At 36.6% G+C, this 17,039-nt stretch overlaps 1 protein-coding gene across 1 annotated transcript; it reads left to right on the top strand.

The window, feature by feature from the left end:
• Nucleotides 1-483: 483 nt before the first annotated feature.
• LOC124373162 (serine-aspartate repeat-containing protein F-like) lies at nt 484-16,190 on the top strand. The gene is made up of 3 exons (XM_046831562.1): nt 484-498; nt 12,465-13,358; nt 13,413-16,190. The coding sequence occupies exons 1-3, from the start codon at nt 484-486 to the stop codon at nt 16,188-16,190; spliced, it is 3,687 nt and encodes a 1,228-aa protein (XP_046687518.1).
• Nucleotides 16,191-17,039: the final 849 nt, after the last annotated feature.

The following is a 17,039-nucleotide window of genomic DNA, read 5'->3' as shown; positions in this document are numbered from 1 at the left end:
CATGCTCTATATCTATGTCCTGAGATCTAGTTCTGTACCGATACTGCCTGGCATTACTGTTGAATATGTAAAGCCAGGTCTGGTGATTACGTCTAAATCGTCAGATCTAGTTCCGTACCGATCCTGTCTGACATCATTGTGGAATAACTATTGGGTATTTGTGCTGCAATAAGAGGATTACTGTTTTCAATTACTCGAAGCAAATCCTTAAATACTCGCAATGAATATTCAACGTTATGAAATATAGGTTGAGTGTTCGTTTTAAAAAGCAATCCTCTTTAGTTATGTTAGTCAATAATGTTTACTAATCTATATGGTTTCATTTTCTTTTTAAAATATACAATCATTTATAAGCATTATATCGTAAAAGCTTTCAAGAATACCACAAAAACGTTCTAGCCGAATTTTATCAATGATAAGATCATTTATAAAATCAATATCTGAGGCTTGAAACACTAGAAATACTTGAGAAAAGTTTCAAACATGGTACTGAACCCGGTTGGTTCTCAAGTTGTGTTCCAAAGTGCATCAAGAGGAGCTGTTCGAAATGATTTGTTTATACTACAGCACTATTACACACGTTTATTCACCAGTTAAAATTTGATTTCCATTGTCTCGGGAATTATTTAAGCTGCAAGCTGAAGGACTTAATAATTTATTATTTAGTTTATCTTTTTAAGTAGTTATTAAATCACTTTATCGAATGATACCCGAAAACTAAGATTTTTTTAAATAGCAATTATAAAAAATATAACTCTAAATCAGAATCCCTGTTTAACTAACTCCTTCCAAATAATTTGCAAAATAGTTTGCATTACATTTGAAAAAAATTGGTGGACAAATGCCATGTTTCACACTCCAGTATTTGATTGTCACCATGAGGTTCTTCATTATTCATTCCGAAAATTCACTAAAAATACTAATAGATTAAAACAATACCCCTAGTTTTAAATATTTTCATTGTCAGTTCAATGTAAAAAAGGACCTTCACGAGTTGGAAGATTGGTTGTTGTGGTTTCGTTTTGCACCGAGGCTGATGCAATAAACGTCTTCACGTGCGTGCACTGCTGAGGTCCGATATCACCAGATATCAATGGATAAATAGCCGATGGTTCTATGTGGCTTGTAGCTGCTAGCGCCTGGAAGTAGGAAGGCATCCAGGGGTGACAGGTGACAGGGATCTCGAATGCGTCCATAAACCATCTTATATTGACATATTTTATATAAATTTATTTCTAAGCTGTGCTGGATAATCTGCTCTACAACGGACCTTCGTTTGGTCAAAGGGCGTAGAACGAATATTATTTGTAAAAATGCATTCCACACAATGCCCATGCTAATTAAAATTTAAAATGTTGGTCCCTAGGAGATTCAGAGTTTTATGTGGAAACTCTAATAACAACCAAAAATTATCTCCATAATTCATCTGTAACACAAAACGTTCATAACGATTCAATCGTCTAGGGCTCAACCATGTGTGATCTTACATGAATCTAGTCACAAAGATAAAACTACGTTTTTCTTGTGTGATTTTCAACACTATGACAAATGTTTTAACTCTTGTAGGCTGACCTCGATTGAAGCGTTTGTAATTCCGGTCTAAGATCCTGGAGCGTATCTCCTACGCTGCTTATAAAGTGACATTTTGACCACGGGTAAAAACCTATCCCGTCGCAAGTAAGAACAGCATTACAATCCCTAGCGATTTGATGTTCAACCCGTTTAAATCGGTAAGCTGTTGTGACGACGGGGAACGATGATTTACGAGCTCATAATACGACTCGTTATTTACTTTGCAACCTGACAAGCATCAAATGAGGACGCATAGAAAATCCTTATTATTATAGTAACGCAATAACCATCAATAGTTCGGAATGAAACTCACATTATTTCTATATTCCTGTTCATATATAAAGTAGAACAATGCGATTTAGTATACAGTACATTAACTGTGTTACACTTCGCAACTAGTCTGACCCTCTTGACCGGTTCAACCATGGACATCCAATGTTTACTATCCATTCTGTTTGATTTTTTTCTCTTCAGGTAACATGGTTTAACCTATAAAAGGATATCCTAATCACATATAAACTAGAACAGAGCGGTTTAGACTTGTAACATAAGATTACTATATTTTGACACTTTTTTATTACTTTAGTGGCCATCAAAACTCAAAGTCCTAAGTATTTTCAAACCACCTACCATCTGTCTTTAATAAAAAAATACCATTTAAGGAAATAAAAATGGAGTTACGAAAATTTAGGGGTAAACAAATAAGCATTTGTTTTCTAAGGAACTGTTTGCCTTCCATACTTTAAACTAAAGACTATCCAAACCTACATGTGTTACAGGTTTTGCTCTAGGTCCTTTAACGGTATTATTAGGGGCGCTGCGATCTGTGTTCTAATGAGACTTCTATGTTTTATCTTTTCTATAGTAACACAAAAGTTCCGTTAAATCTTTAAATATTCTTCGGAGTTTTCTAACATTGAGATCGGTATTTCAGTATGTGAATTACGGTGCTTTAGGTGGAGTCCCAAAACGATTCTAAGTAATTCTATTATATAGGTTCATTATATCGTACCAAAGTTGGTTAGGAGGTATGAATATTAGAAGAGAGATTCATAAAGTTTCATTATTAACAATTATATACTAATCATGATTTTAAATCATTAATTGTGAACCTAACTTTGTCGGAAGGTATGCAGATTAGAGGAGAAAATCAGGAAGATCATTATTAAGGATGAGATGTTCGCCATGGTTTTAAATCGTTTAATTGTGGACATAGGCTTGTGGTTACTAGGGTAACAGCAACGATGCGGAGAAGAACTGAGGGCACCTGTGTTGAAACCTAAGTAACCAGTGTAATCAGGTAGTATATAATGATAAGAAATTGGGCCTAGATAGGTACCTAGTTCGTGTTGGTGTTGCAATCGACCCACATCAAGGAACTGCTCACTGTCTTGCTCAGTGCTTCCTGCCAGTATTGGTTTATTTTTGCGGTGACCAGATTTTTCCTCACTTCCCTGGGTGTTACTGATTAATCTAGTGTTGTTGGTGCAATTTTCCCAGTGATAATTTTATCATATTAATTAATTAAATTATCATGCTAGGTAATAAACCGTTTAAAGTTGCGGAAAATTACCTTAGTCCACACTGTTTCAGATTTACTGTTATATACCTCGTCAGAATTGTTCCCACTATGGAAATTCACGTTAAGAAGGACCACGCACAGCAATGACCAATTATAGTTCACCAGCACACGTTACCTTAGAGGGTGTTTTCTTTACTAAATAATTTTTATGTTTGTCTCAAAATCTTTATTTTGTTCTGAAGATACTGAAAATTTGAATTACAAAATTAAAAACATTTTGAATGCCTACAGTGTTGACATTACGCACGCTAAGCCAGCATTGTCTTTTTTCTGGATGTCCACCTTTTTGCGATCGTACGTGCGCTTACTTTAAACCCTCATCTTCCGCTAAAGTCTCTCGCTTATCCTAATACCCTGCCAATTGATGGCATATTTAACTTTGTATATGTTTTACTTTTTACATCATTCGATTGTATTTCGTTTTTAATAAGTTTATTTGTTTACTTTGAAACGTTTTATTATAAAATACTACATTTGTTCACAGTTGCTAAATTTTAAATACTGTCCGAACTTTATTACAGGTTTCATTAAAATTAATTGAAACCCTGTTTTTGAATTACCTATCTAATAAGGTGCATTCAATATTGTAAGAACATCTAGAACATGTCAATTCTTTTGTGTTTAACTTAAATTTTTAGTGCTTGTAAGCAAAAGAATTAGGAGATGACAAAAGTTTGAAAAAACTCTGTTCAGTAACTAACACCCTTACTCCTCCGTTTTCGAAGATCTCCCTCACCTTAAGTCTTTATGGTGACGGCTAACCGATGTAACAAACATAGAATACTCACGCATTGAATCTGTTACTGTAATTTTACGGAAGTGGTTGTTTTTTCCATTACAGATTGTTTTATCTTTCAGGGACGAAACTTTACACCTACATAAATTATTCTAACTTTCGTACTCAATGAGTAATAAAGAAATAAACGAATACGATTTTATTCCATAAGAAACTGTTTTCCTTCTAAAGTCCTAACCTAAGATGATGATTGATGCATATCACAGACCAATCTATGGCTTGAAAAATGCAGAAAACATTCTTAATAGGCCGTATTTTTTAAATTTACACATTTTTAAATGACAACAAAAAGATAGGTATATCATATATGATATTTTAGTATCTGTACAGCCCGGTCCCACTATACCCCTGTGACCGATTTCTCGGTCTAACACTACTGGGACTGGTTAGAAAATGGTTACTGAAATAATCCCTTCTAGACGTCTACTTCCTAATCATAGCACCAGACAACACAGGCTAAATTAACAACTTTATTACAATATTCGGGGAATCAATACCCTGAATATTTACTGTATATATACACTCGGAAACATCATCTTATTTTATTCTCTTTGATAAGATCCTAAGGTGAATTGGACTCAATTATGGATGAAAAAGACAGATATCTTAATTTGTAATGCAAAATAAATATAAATTTCTCTTGGTGGAATTTGAAATAAGACAAGTTAATATTTTCTAGACTAGAACTCTTTCCCTTCATGCTGTACCTTAAGTACCTAATTCACCGTTGTTAGCTTTATGTTTCATCTAGATCCAATCAGAAATTTAGTAGCTCTTTCGCTAACAAGTCTTTCTTGTAGATCCTATCTTAATCTTGTTCACAGCGACCGATAGCTTCTCAACGACTTGGTATTTATTCATAAACTTGCCCAGCAGTAGAAAGACGAATAAATTATACTTACTTTGCATCCGATATCGTGGTTGTATAAAATATGTCAGCCTACTACTGCGTTGCTGTATTGGAAATAGCCAGGGCTTATAAAAATAATTAATTGTCTTGTTACTTAGATTGCGTTTATATTGCCCGTGTATTTTATATTTATTGAATTTTTAATTGAGTACGAATAGTAGAAATTTCCTCTGTCATTAAGTGTTAATATTCATCTGATACAAATTTAATATATTTAATCATTGAGATATAACCTAAGGTCCAACAATGTCAAGTATATAAAGTGTTGGTCAACGAAAACTGGTTCACGCTCTACTCCCTGAAGATACTAAAATAGGCACTAGGATATAGAAAATTTGGAAGCTAAGTATAACCTGAGACCAATTTTCCAATTTGGATTTGATTATTCCTCGGGTGAACAATTCAGTGCACATCAAATAAAATATGGATGTTTTCCTCATATCAGACTTACGGCAAATAGTACATTAGTAAGTATGGTATTAGTTTCCTATCATAGTCATATAACAACAATGGACAGAACTTGTGTAACGTTATCCACCAGAAATTTTGGAATTCTTGTCCTATTTCATGCCACTCTACACATCCAGACTAGCTAAGAAAAGGACTATCTTCTCATTTTATGAGCTTTCATTAACATAATATGGAGTATATTAAGAGCGAAGGTTGTCCAAAGCTGCCCTGCCAGCTGCATCGACTTATCCTTTCTTTAAAGTCACAACGCACAACCCTATATCCATTCAACCAAAACATTAAAGTAAGTCAGACAGAGTATGCCAACTATACTGGAGTAGTAGTTAACAATGTATATACGAGTAAATTAGGATTACAACAGATATTCAGTACATCTTTAACAGAGTGTGCTTATTCTTATATTAGTAATGATTTTACTAGGGAATTCTTGCACTGTTATTTTCACCATACACTAAACTAAATCTTAGGAAGCATAAAAACCTACCAAAGTCTTAATTTTCAAGTTATACCGATCATTCAAATTTACGAGTTTCTGTGTTAGCCAGACGTAATGAAACTACCAGGCCAAACTCGAACATGTGAGTTATCTCTCAACTATTTATACAGCTCAAACAGACACGCATGAGTGTTTGTGGATCAAGAGGGCCCGTGATCCTGACCTTCAGTCTATTTTAGACTCCTGGATTTGCTATCTCTGTTATAGGCCTAGGCATAGTGCTGACTGATTTAAAGCCAGGAATTCCAGCTTTCCATTCAACTGTTGTGGCGTCCAAATAAAACTTACTTGTATTTGTAAAAACTATTTTTATAACAATATAAAAACTTTCTGAGCCTCAAACGAAGATCTTGTAGTATTTAAGGATTCTGTAATAAAATCGTCACCCATGACCCAGAGTTTTATATGCATACGTTTTAAATTTTTCCATAGCACAAAAACTCTCTACCATAGCTATCTGATATTTTATTGCCGCTCGCTTCTGCCGGAAAATGCCTAATATAATTTTTATAAATTCGACTAGGCATGTTTATGTCTATATTAATATATAGAAAATGTTAAACTTATAAGTTCTAAGAGCTTCTATGAAGTTTGTTTAATTGCATTTAAAAGTATGTCATTTTCTGAGAAAATATATAGTTATGGGAATAGAAAATCCAGGCATGACACTAGAATGAACAATTAAATTTCATATGAAAGGAACAAAAGTATGTTTAGTACAAATAAACACACGTATTGGGTATCAGTAGTACTTAGGGGATATAGTACTACTAATTTGCAGCCATAAATGAATACAATTACTATTTTACGTTTGAAAGTTAAACATTAAATTTATTTTTGTGTTTAGAATTCTTTTAAATTAAAGTCTCCTTCGTCAGGCTTGTTATTATTATTCATCTTGTATAAAATTATCCTATATTTTACTGTAATAACGGTAAATATGTTACAATTTATATTACGCGAGAATGTCACCATATACATTTTCCACAAAATTTGCTATGTTAAAGACATTATTACAACACACTATTTGTTATTCTTACGTGTTATAACTTCCTATTGTACACTTTATGAAAGACCCGAGAATACGAACTCTGTACGGTATTTACTTTTAGAGTAATTTACTCCCGTTGAATAACCGAGTCCGGGTGTTAAATTATACAGAGATAATTAACGTGGACATTAACCCCCTCAGTTTATGGCCCGGACATCCTCTTTTGTGTGATTTGTGGACGTACGTGGCAGAGACGCCTCAATACGCTTCCGACCTCACAGTCCACATAGTATTTAGTATGTGTCCATGTATTGTATCTTGAGTGTGTGTGTGTGTGTGTGTGTGCGTGCGTGCGCACGCGCGTTTGTTTGTGTGTTATCCTGCTGTTATCAGTGTTTGCGGCGGTGTGAACCAGGCCACACACTTCCTTTATCTTGCTTTTGTAAATCTTCGGCTCCGGCAGAACTTGTACAAATAATATCAAAGTGTCCGCAAATTTTATTTATAGGATTTTTATTTACGCTGAGCTAAGATCTTCTTTTGTTTACAACATATATGTTATCTGCCCTAAAAGAGTGCTATTTATTTACCATTTTAACTGTGCTAGTAAAATGTTTTAATTACACAATTAGGCTTAGTGAAGAAACTAAAGATTGTGAAAGAAATCTACAAGCCCACCTAAACTACCCTTGGTAGTTAAGGGTTTAATCGATTTTTTTATCGATGACTCACTTTTGACAAACTACTGTACAATAACTGTCTAGCTGATATAAACTATTTGGAGATAAAGAAAAAATCGTCGTCAATGATGGGGAAAAATCTGTATTATGCAGTAAGATGTACAGGTTTTAAACTCAATAATTCTCAACGTTGAACACAAAAATATGATTCAACCACTATTTTACATTCACATAATCCGGTAAAAATTAATTTACCTATTCCAAAATTTTGGTGAAGCCAATCACAAAAGCCTCCATGAACAATAAGTACCAATTTCTTTGGATTTCGATATCGTGTTATGATATAATGGTGCTCGCAAGAAATATCAAATCTCTCAGAGTGAATGATATTACGAGTACGTTGTAACAATTCATCTCTTTGTAAGGCCAAAAATGCTGTCATAACATCTTAAACCGTCTGGCTTTTGTTGTGTTTCTTGGAAATTATTTACTTTGGAGTTTCAAGCGGATTTCCCTAAATGAAACATTCCTGTCGATGTTGCTGTCTCCTGGCTGCTCAGGCAACACGAGATTGTCTGAGATTTTCGTTCACATGTTTTATAAACGACTCCTATTCGCTCCTATATTTTATCTGGAAATAGCGCATCTCCTAATGTTTTATCTTACTTAATCAAAACTGTCTACAAATCTGGTAAAGTTCCTAACACGTTAAATTTGATTATTTTCTTGTTTTATTTGTTCCATAGTTAAAAATAAGACGTTATTCTTTTTTAATTTGATTACTGCAGATATTGCAAAATCTTGCACGCATTTAGTTTGTGTTAGACTTTCACATACATCACATGCATTTTAGGCTTTTTAAATTGATTTATATAGGTAATACAATTTGTGATGCTTTAATAATATACAAAATTAAATAAACATGATATATCATTCCCGTTAAAGTTCTTATATATAAAATCTGCTTTACCTACTATTCACTGGCAGTTAAATGTAATTTCCTTCAACTTTAAATTTCAAGATAGTTTGATACAACACATGAATTACTATGAGGTTAAAACAAGATCTTTTCACAGAATGTCTTAATAACTCAGATTTATTGCTAATAATTCGAAAAACCACTCTGGTTACTACTTTTTTGAAATACCTTTATAGTAAGAACAGGAGAATTGATTGGTCGTCGTTTGAAATAATGTGTTAATAATGTTAAAATGAAAGTTATTTCTAATTTTCAAATAGAATTATGCTCGTAAAGTTAACCTATTAAGCTTAATGTCTGCACTTTTTAAGCTTCATCATTTCTTACACTAGTTCATCTCAGACACAATGTAATAAAGTCGAAGTTTTGTTACAACCTTTCTTGTTATCCTCGTGGAAGTCTTAATATTTATCATTTTGTTTTCGAGTAAAGTTTAGTCGTAACTTTCTTCAAAGTTCATTTAACTAATTTAAATCTGAATACATTTACTTTATACAACCCAACTTCTTTTATGAACCTATTTTTATATCACCTCAAGTTTAATTGTTCTCATTTCTAGCAGAATCAAGCATTTAGATTTTCTTTTTAAAATATCCATGAAAATAAGTAATGAATAAAGGGTGTTTTTGCGAGAGTGTGGTACAAATACAAGAAATTTTAGTAGACACAAACACAAGCAAAGTAGATCATATGATTATACGTCCTATGTTGCTTCGTTTAACCTATAAATTTGTCTATTCATATGAGCTTTTTATCTTTAAATTCACATCTCAAATTGGTTAATATGAATAATTTGAAACTGGGAATTTTTTTAAGCTAATAAAAATGTCATTACGAAAGAACATCGATTTCTGTTTCACAGAGTTGAAGTTTAAGACTTTAAAAATTTAAAATTCCTAAAACCTTTATTCCCACATTTATTTAGCATTTTTTTAATTTTAATGCCAAACCCAAAAGTATCCTATTTGTAACAATTAGTTGAAAAATAAAAAAGGTGCTACTATTTTGAGTGTACATAACGCAGCTATGGTGGGAAGGGTTGATTCACTGCGAATATAGAGTTTAGCTCTAGTTCACCTTCCTCTTAAGTGCAGTATCTGAAATCTCATGCTGTCACAGACTGATGGATCGTATGATTAAAAAATACAGAAGATTTTTGTTTAGATACTATGATTTTTCACAACTAGGCTGAATATTTAATCTGACTATTCTAAATTGTGATAGCAACATTTTTACTTGGTTTGAACCTAAAGCCGTGATGATAGTAATTTATCTACCTGAGCATTAAGTTGTCAACTTAACTCCTTTAGTAGAAAGAATTGGCTATCGAACTAATCTTCCTCCAGTTTTGTGAATCTGGAGACAGAAGACTGATAAATGAAAGAAAGCAGATACAAATCGGTGTCTCAGTACAAAAGCTATATCTACGTCAGTCAACTAACACACGACAAACATTTGAAACCCGACTCTTCGGTTTACATCGCTCTGTCTTGACTTCCCTGTCAGTTGACATCCTTTCTGTTCCTTTTCCTTACCAAGCAACTCAAATTTCTAAATGTTTTTCACTTTACACTTAGAATAACACACAGTTTATCACATTCTATAATAACATCAAGCTTATATACAAAAATATATATTCAATTATACCACTAATTAAAATTGCTGACAGGAAACTCTACACTGCAATCTTGTAAAATATTAAAATATCAAAATAATGTAATGAAACAGCCCAAAGATGACATACTGGAAACATTTATTTATGTACTAACTGATACTGAACAGTGTGCAACTATGCACATAGAACTAAGCAATTTTAAAACAAATTATTATGCAGCCGGATTAATCCTACTAGATTTAAAGACTAAAACTATACAAATTGCATAACTAACTAATACAGGGCTAAAAAGGGGATCGGACTTTGTTTGTTCCCCAAAAATGAAAAAAAATTCTCCAAATCCGTTTTACTATCAAATACTTACGTCAACATTTTCAAACCTTTCAGCGATTAATACAGAAGACTGCAACATAACCTTTGATCGAAAGTGTACAAGAAATTAATGTTTAGAAAAAGTCCGAACCTAATTATAATATTAATAGTTAAGATAAAAAACAGTTACAAAAAGTTAATTAAATAAATTTAATTTGTTTACATGATACAATTTTGAATGTTTCTATATAATGAATTTTAATCACATTGCGTTCCTCCTCCGGCTTTGTATAAATCGACTTCACATGAACTTTCCACTCTATTTTTATTCGATATTCCACGATGTCAGTTCCATTAAAAATTGTATCAATAGTTATTATTAAAAATGAATAAGCTAATTTTTTTTTAATTCGTAAGAAAAAATATGAATGAATATATATATACATTTTACCAGCCTTCTTCTTATTGGAAACTAAATGCTTAATATATAATCAAAACACTCCAATAAATGCTGAGAGGAGTGTTTGTTGGAGTGTAGTGTTTGATTATATATTAAGCAATATATATATATTAAACTATGGAATGAAATCAAATTTAATCCATATTAAGTAAAATTGAAAATATACTACTTTATATACGAGTTTACACTATGCAAGAGCTGTAATAGCTTGTGATATCAGTATGGACAATGATATAATTCTTTAATGTAATATAATTTTATAACTAAGTGCCGTTTATGAGTCTATAAAATTTATATTGTCGTAGCAGTAACATTATGATTTATTATTACAGCACTATCATTTAACATACTGGAATAACGTTAGATAATCCCAAAGTTTATGAGGTTAGTTGACGTTCCGTTGAACGATGTTTCAATCACATGTCGTTTGTCTTTTATCGTTGAAACAACTGGTAATTTACAACGCTGCATCTGTCACGGCCATCATTTTAGGGGACATCGATGACTCGTGCAGCGTTTCAATCAAGCTTCTAGCTCAATGGCAGCTCCACTATAGCGGACTTTAATATTTTACAGCAGATTTATGTGCAAGGGCTTATTAAGTGTTATTGTGCCAGATGTACGCGGTTTTATGGGACTCTTTCAAAACAGTTGGACCTTTAAAATACTTGGTTTTTGTAAGGAACAGAAAACTCCTAATAAAATTAAGTCCACTTACTACAGGCGATGTCAAGTTGTTTTTTCGATTCCACCCTTTTAACTGCCTTCCCTCTCGAACCACTTAACGAACAATAAGCAGAATCTCTCTCTCAAAACCACTCCCTGCGTTACTGCCTTTTCCATCCGTTTTCAATTACTAAAGGGCGGGAAAATCTGCCATTGGAAATTATTAAGCTTGTCAAAAACAGGCGAAAAGTATTTTTGTAGTAACTTTCTACACATAAAACTTTCTACACATATACTCTCCTGACTGTCTGTGTCGTTTCAGGAATCACACGCTGGTTGAAAGGCGATTTCGTGACTATAACATTGTGATTTAATATATTTTCATACGATACTTGAAACTTTTGCAATTGCACGTTATATTTCCCAGACACTGAATGTTTTTTTTTTATATATACTAAAAAGATACTGATGGCTATTTGTTAAGTTGTTAGATAAACCAAAATACTTGTTGAAATAAATTGTGTAAGAACAATTATTTAAGAAATATGTTTTTTAGTTTCATCATTTTTTCATCTAACCGAGATATAGACTTTTCAATATTATAATTGCTTAACTAGTATTGTTCTAATTAGGTTATGAACTTTTCTAAACACTAATGTCTTATATTATACCTTCGACCATTATTGTTGTGTTGGAGTCTTCTGTATTAATCGCTGAAAGGTATGAAAATGTTTCCGTAAGTATGTGAGAGGTGTGGAGAAATTTTTCTCATTTTTGGGGAATAAAGAGACTACGATCTCCTTTTTGCATTGTTATGTAAGTACTTATTGGTCACTTGCTTGGGCTTAAGGTTATTAAACAGAATAAACCGATACATGAAGGACCCGACAGAACGTAAACGAAAGAAATAGCACACAGACGGACACATATACAGACGGACACACAGACGGACACATATACGGACGTACAGACTGACACACGGACGGACATACGGACGGACACACAGACGGACACATATACGGACGTACAGACGGACATACTGACTAACACACAGGCGGACATACAGACTGACACACAGACGGACATACGGACGGACACACAGACGGACACACAGACGGACATAAGGACTGACACACAGACGGACACATATACGGACGTACAGACGGACATACTGACTAACACACAGGCGGACATACAGACTGACACACAGACGGACACGTATAAGGACGTACAGACGAACATACAGACTGACACACAGACGGACACGTATAAGGACGTACAGACGAACATACTGACTAACACACAGGCGGACATACAGACTGACACACAGACGGACACGTATAAGGACGTACAGACGAACATACAGACTGACGCACAGACGGACATACTGACTAACACACAGGCGGACATACAGACTGACACACAGACGGACACGTATAAGGACGTACAGACGCACATACTGACTAACACACAGACGGACACATATACGGACGTACAGACGGACATACTGACTAACACACAGACGGACACATATACGGACGTACAGACGGCCGTACTGACTAACACACAGGCGGACATACAGACTGACACACAGACGGACACGTATAAGGACGTACAGACGAACATACAGACTGACACACAGACGGACACGTATAAGGACGTACAGACGAACATACTGACTAACACACAGACGGACACATATACGGACGTACAGACGGACATACTGACTAACACACAGACGGACACATATACGGACGTACAGATGGCCGTACTGACTAACACACAGGCGGACATACAGACTGACACACAGACGGACACGTATAAGGACGTACAGACGAACATACAGACTGACACACAGGCGGACATATAGACTGACACACAGGCGGACATACAGACTGACACACAGACGGACACGTATAAGGCCGTACAGACGAACATACAGACTGACACACAGACGGACACATATACGGCCGTACCGACGGACATACTGACTAACACACGGACGGACACATATACGGACGTACAGACGGACATACTGACTAACACACAGGCTGACATACAGACTGACACACAGACGGACACGTATAAGGACGTACAGACGAACATACAGACTGACACACAGGCGGACATACAGACTGACACACAGACGGACATACTGACTAACACACAGGCGGACATACTGACTAAAACACAGACGGACACATATACGGACGTACAGACGGCCGTACTGACTAACACACAGGCGGACATACAGACTGACACACAGACGGACACGTATAAGGACGTACAGACGAACATACAGACTGACACACAGACGGACACGTATAAGGACGTACAGACGAACATACTGACTAACACACAGACGGACACACATACAGACGTACAGACGGACATACTGACTAACACACAGACGGACACATATACGGACGTACAGATGGCCGTACTGACTAACACACAGGCGGACATACAGACTGACACACAGACGGACATACTGACTAACACACAGACGGACACATATACGGACGTACAGTCGGACATACTGACTAACACACAGGCGGACACATATACAGACGTACAGACGAACATACAGACTGACACACAGGCGGACATACAGACTGACACACAGACGGACACGTATAAGGACGTACAGACGAACATACAGACTGACACACAGACGGACACATATACGGCCGTACCGACGGACATACTGACTAACACACGGACGGACACATATACGGACGTACAGACGGACATACTGACTAACACACAGGCTGACATACAGACTGACACACAGACGGACACGTATAAGGACGTACAGACGGACATACTGACTAACACACAGACGGACACATATACGGACGTACAGACGGACACACTGACTAACACACAGACGGACACATATACGGACGTACAGACGGCCGTACTGACTAAAACACAGGCGGACATACAGACTGACACACAGACGGACACGTATAAGGACGTACAGACGAACATACAGACTGACACACAGGCGGACATACAGACTGACACACAGGCGGACATACAGACTGACACACAGACGGACATACTGACTAACACACAGGCGGACATACTGACTAACACACAGACGGACACATATACGGACGTACAGACGGACATACTGACTAACACACAGGCTGACATACAGACTGACACACAGACGGACACGTATAAGGACGTACAGACGAACATACAGACTGACACACAGGCGGACATACAGACTGACACACAGACGGACATACTGACTAACACTCAGGCGGACATACAGATTGACACACAGACAAACACGTATAAGGACGTACAGACGAACATACAGACTGACACACAGACGGACATACTGACTAACACACAGGCGGACATACAGACTGACACACAGACGGACATACTGACTAACACACAGACGGACACATATACGGACGTACAGACGGACATACTGACTAACACAAAGGCTGACATACAGACTGACACACAGACGGACACGTATAAGGACGTACAGACGAACATACTGACTAACACACAGACGGACACATATACGGACGTACAGACGGCCGTACTGACTAACACACAGGCGGACATACTGACTAACACACAGACGGGCACATATACGGACGTACAGACGAACATACAGACTGACACACAGACGGACACATATACGGACGTACAGACGTACATACTGACTAACACACAGGCTGACATACAGACTGACACACAGACGGACACGTATAAGGACGTACAGACGAACATACTGACTGACACACAGACGGACACGTATACGGACGTACAGACGGACACACTGGCTAACACACAGACGGACACATATACGGACGTACAGACGAACATACTGACTGACACACAGACGGACACATATACGGACGTACAGACGGACATACTGACTAACACACAGACGGACACATATACGGACGTACAGACGGCCGTACTGACTAACACACAGGCGGACATACTGACTAACACACAGACGGACACATATACGGACGTACAGACGGACATACTGACTAACACACAGGCGGACATACAGACTGACACACAGACGGACACGTATAAGGACGTACAGACGAACATACAGACTGACACACAGACGGACACGTATAAGGACGTACAGACGAACATACTGACTAACACACAGGCGGACATACAGACTGACACACAGACGGACACGTATAAGGACCTACAGACGAACATACAGACTGACACGTATAAGGACGTACAGACGAACATACAGACTGACACACAGACGGACACGTATAAGGACGTACAGACGGCCGTACTGACTAACACACAGGCGGACATACTGACTAACACACAGACGGACACATATACGGACGTACAGACGGACATACTGACTAACACACAGGCGGACATACAGACTGACACACAGACGGACACGTATAAGGACGTACAGACGAACATACAGACTGACACACAGACGGACACTTATAAGGACGTACAGACGAACATACTGACTAACACACAGGCGGACATACAGACTGACACACAGACGGACACGTATAAGGACCTACAGACGAACATACAGACTGACACGTATAAGGACGTACAGACGAACATACAGACTGACACACAGACGGACACGTATAAGGACGTACAGACGAAACATACAGACTGACACACAGACGGACACATATACAGACGGACACACAGACGGACACGTATAAGGACGTACAGACGAACATACAGACTGACACACAGACGGACACGTATAAGGACGTACAGACGAACATACAGACTGACACACAGACGGACTCGTATAAGGACGTACAGACGAACATACAGACTGACACACAGACGGACATATAGACAGACATACAGACAGACATACAGACTAACACAGATGGAAACACAGATAGACATACAGACAGACATACAGACTAACACAGATGGACACACAGACGGACATACAGACGGACGACTTCATTTTACTTTAAAAATCTAATATTTGTATGTAATTTTCACAATTTTAAGAACCTATTCAGCAATTCAGGATGGTCAGAATAAGGCTTAAAAGGGGATAGTCCTATTTAAAAAAATAATACAAAATAAACTCATAATGAATTCATCAACAGAATAGAACATTTTAGACACAAATAGGTATTTCACTACCCCAATCTCGATATAATTTATTATAATATAAAATATTTTTTTTAATTTGCTGGAATTGGTAATTTATTGATGAGTTTGCCCACTTGCCGCATCTTGCTTCACCGCCGACAAGCTCTTGGCTACTAGGCTGTCGACTAGCCATTCACATCTTGTTAGGGATATATCTCCGAGATTTTCTAAAGGTAATTATAACCTGTAGCACAATTCTTACCCCTATAATCCGTTCTGACATTAAACTCGGAAACTGATGAATTGAACAGCTGCTTTATAAATAATTTGGTTTGGAAAGTCCCCATGAAAACCCCTTAAAAAGCCAATATTTTTATCGCTGCTTTAAACATCAAAGGCGCTTAAA

Source organism: Homalodisca vitripennis, unplaced genomic scaffold (assembly GCF_021130785.1).
Source record: "Homalodisca vitripennis isolate AUS2020 unplaced genomic scaffold, UT_GWSS_2.1 ScUCBcl_4971;HRSCAF=11452, whole genome shotgun sequence".
In the NCBI taxonomy this organism is placed as follows: Eukaryota; Metazoa; Arthropoda; class Insecta; order Hemiptera; family Cicadellidae; genus Homalodisca; species Homalodisca vitripennis.
This window is presented reverse-complemented; position numbering and strand designations above follow the sequence as displayed.

Excerpts from the sequence above, each read along its gene's own strand:
- LOC124373162 (XM_046831562.1), top strand. Across the intron at positions 13,359-13,412 it reads AGACGGACACGTATAAGGAC|GCGGACATACAGACTGACAC; the intron begins GTACAGACGAAC and ends ACTGACACACAG.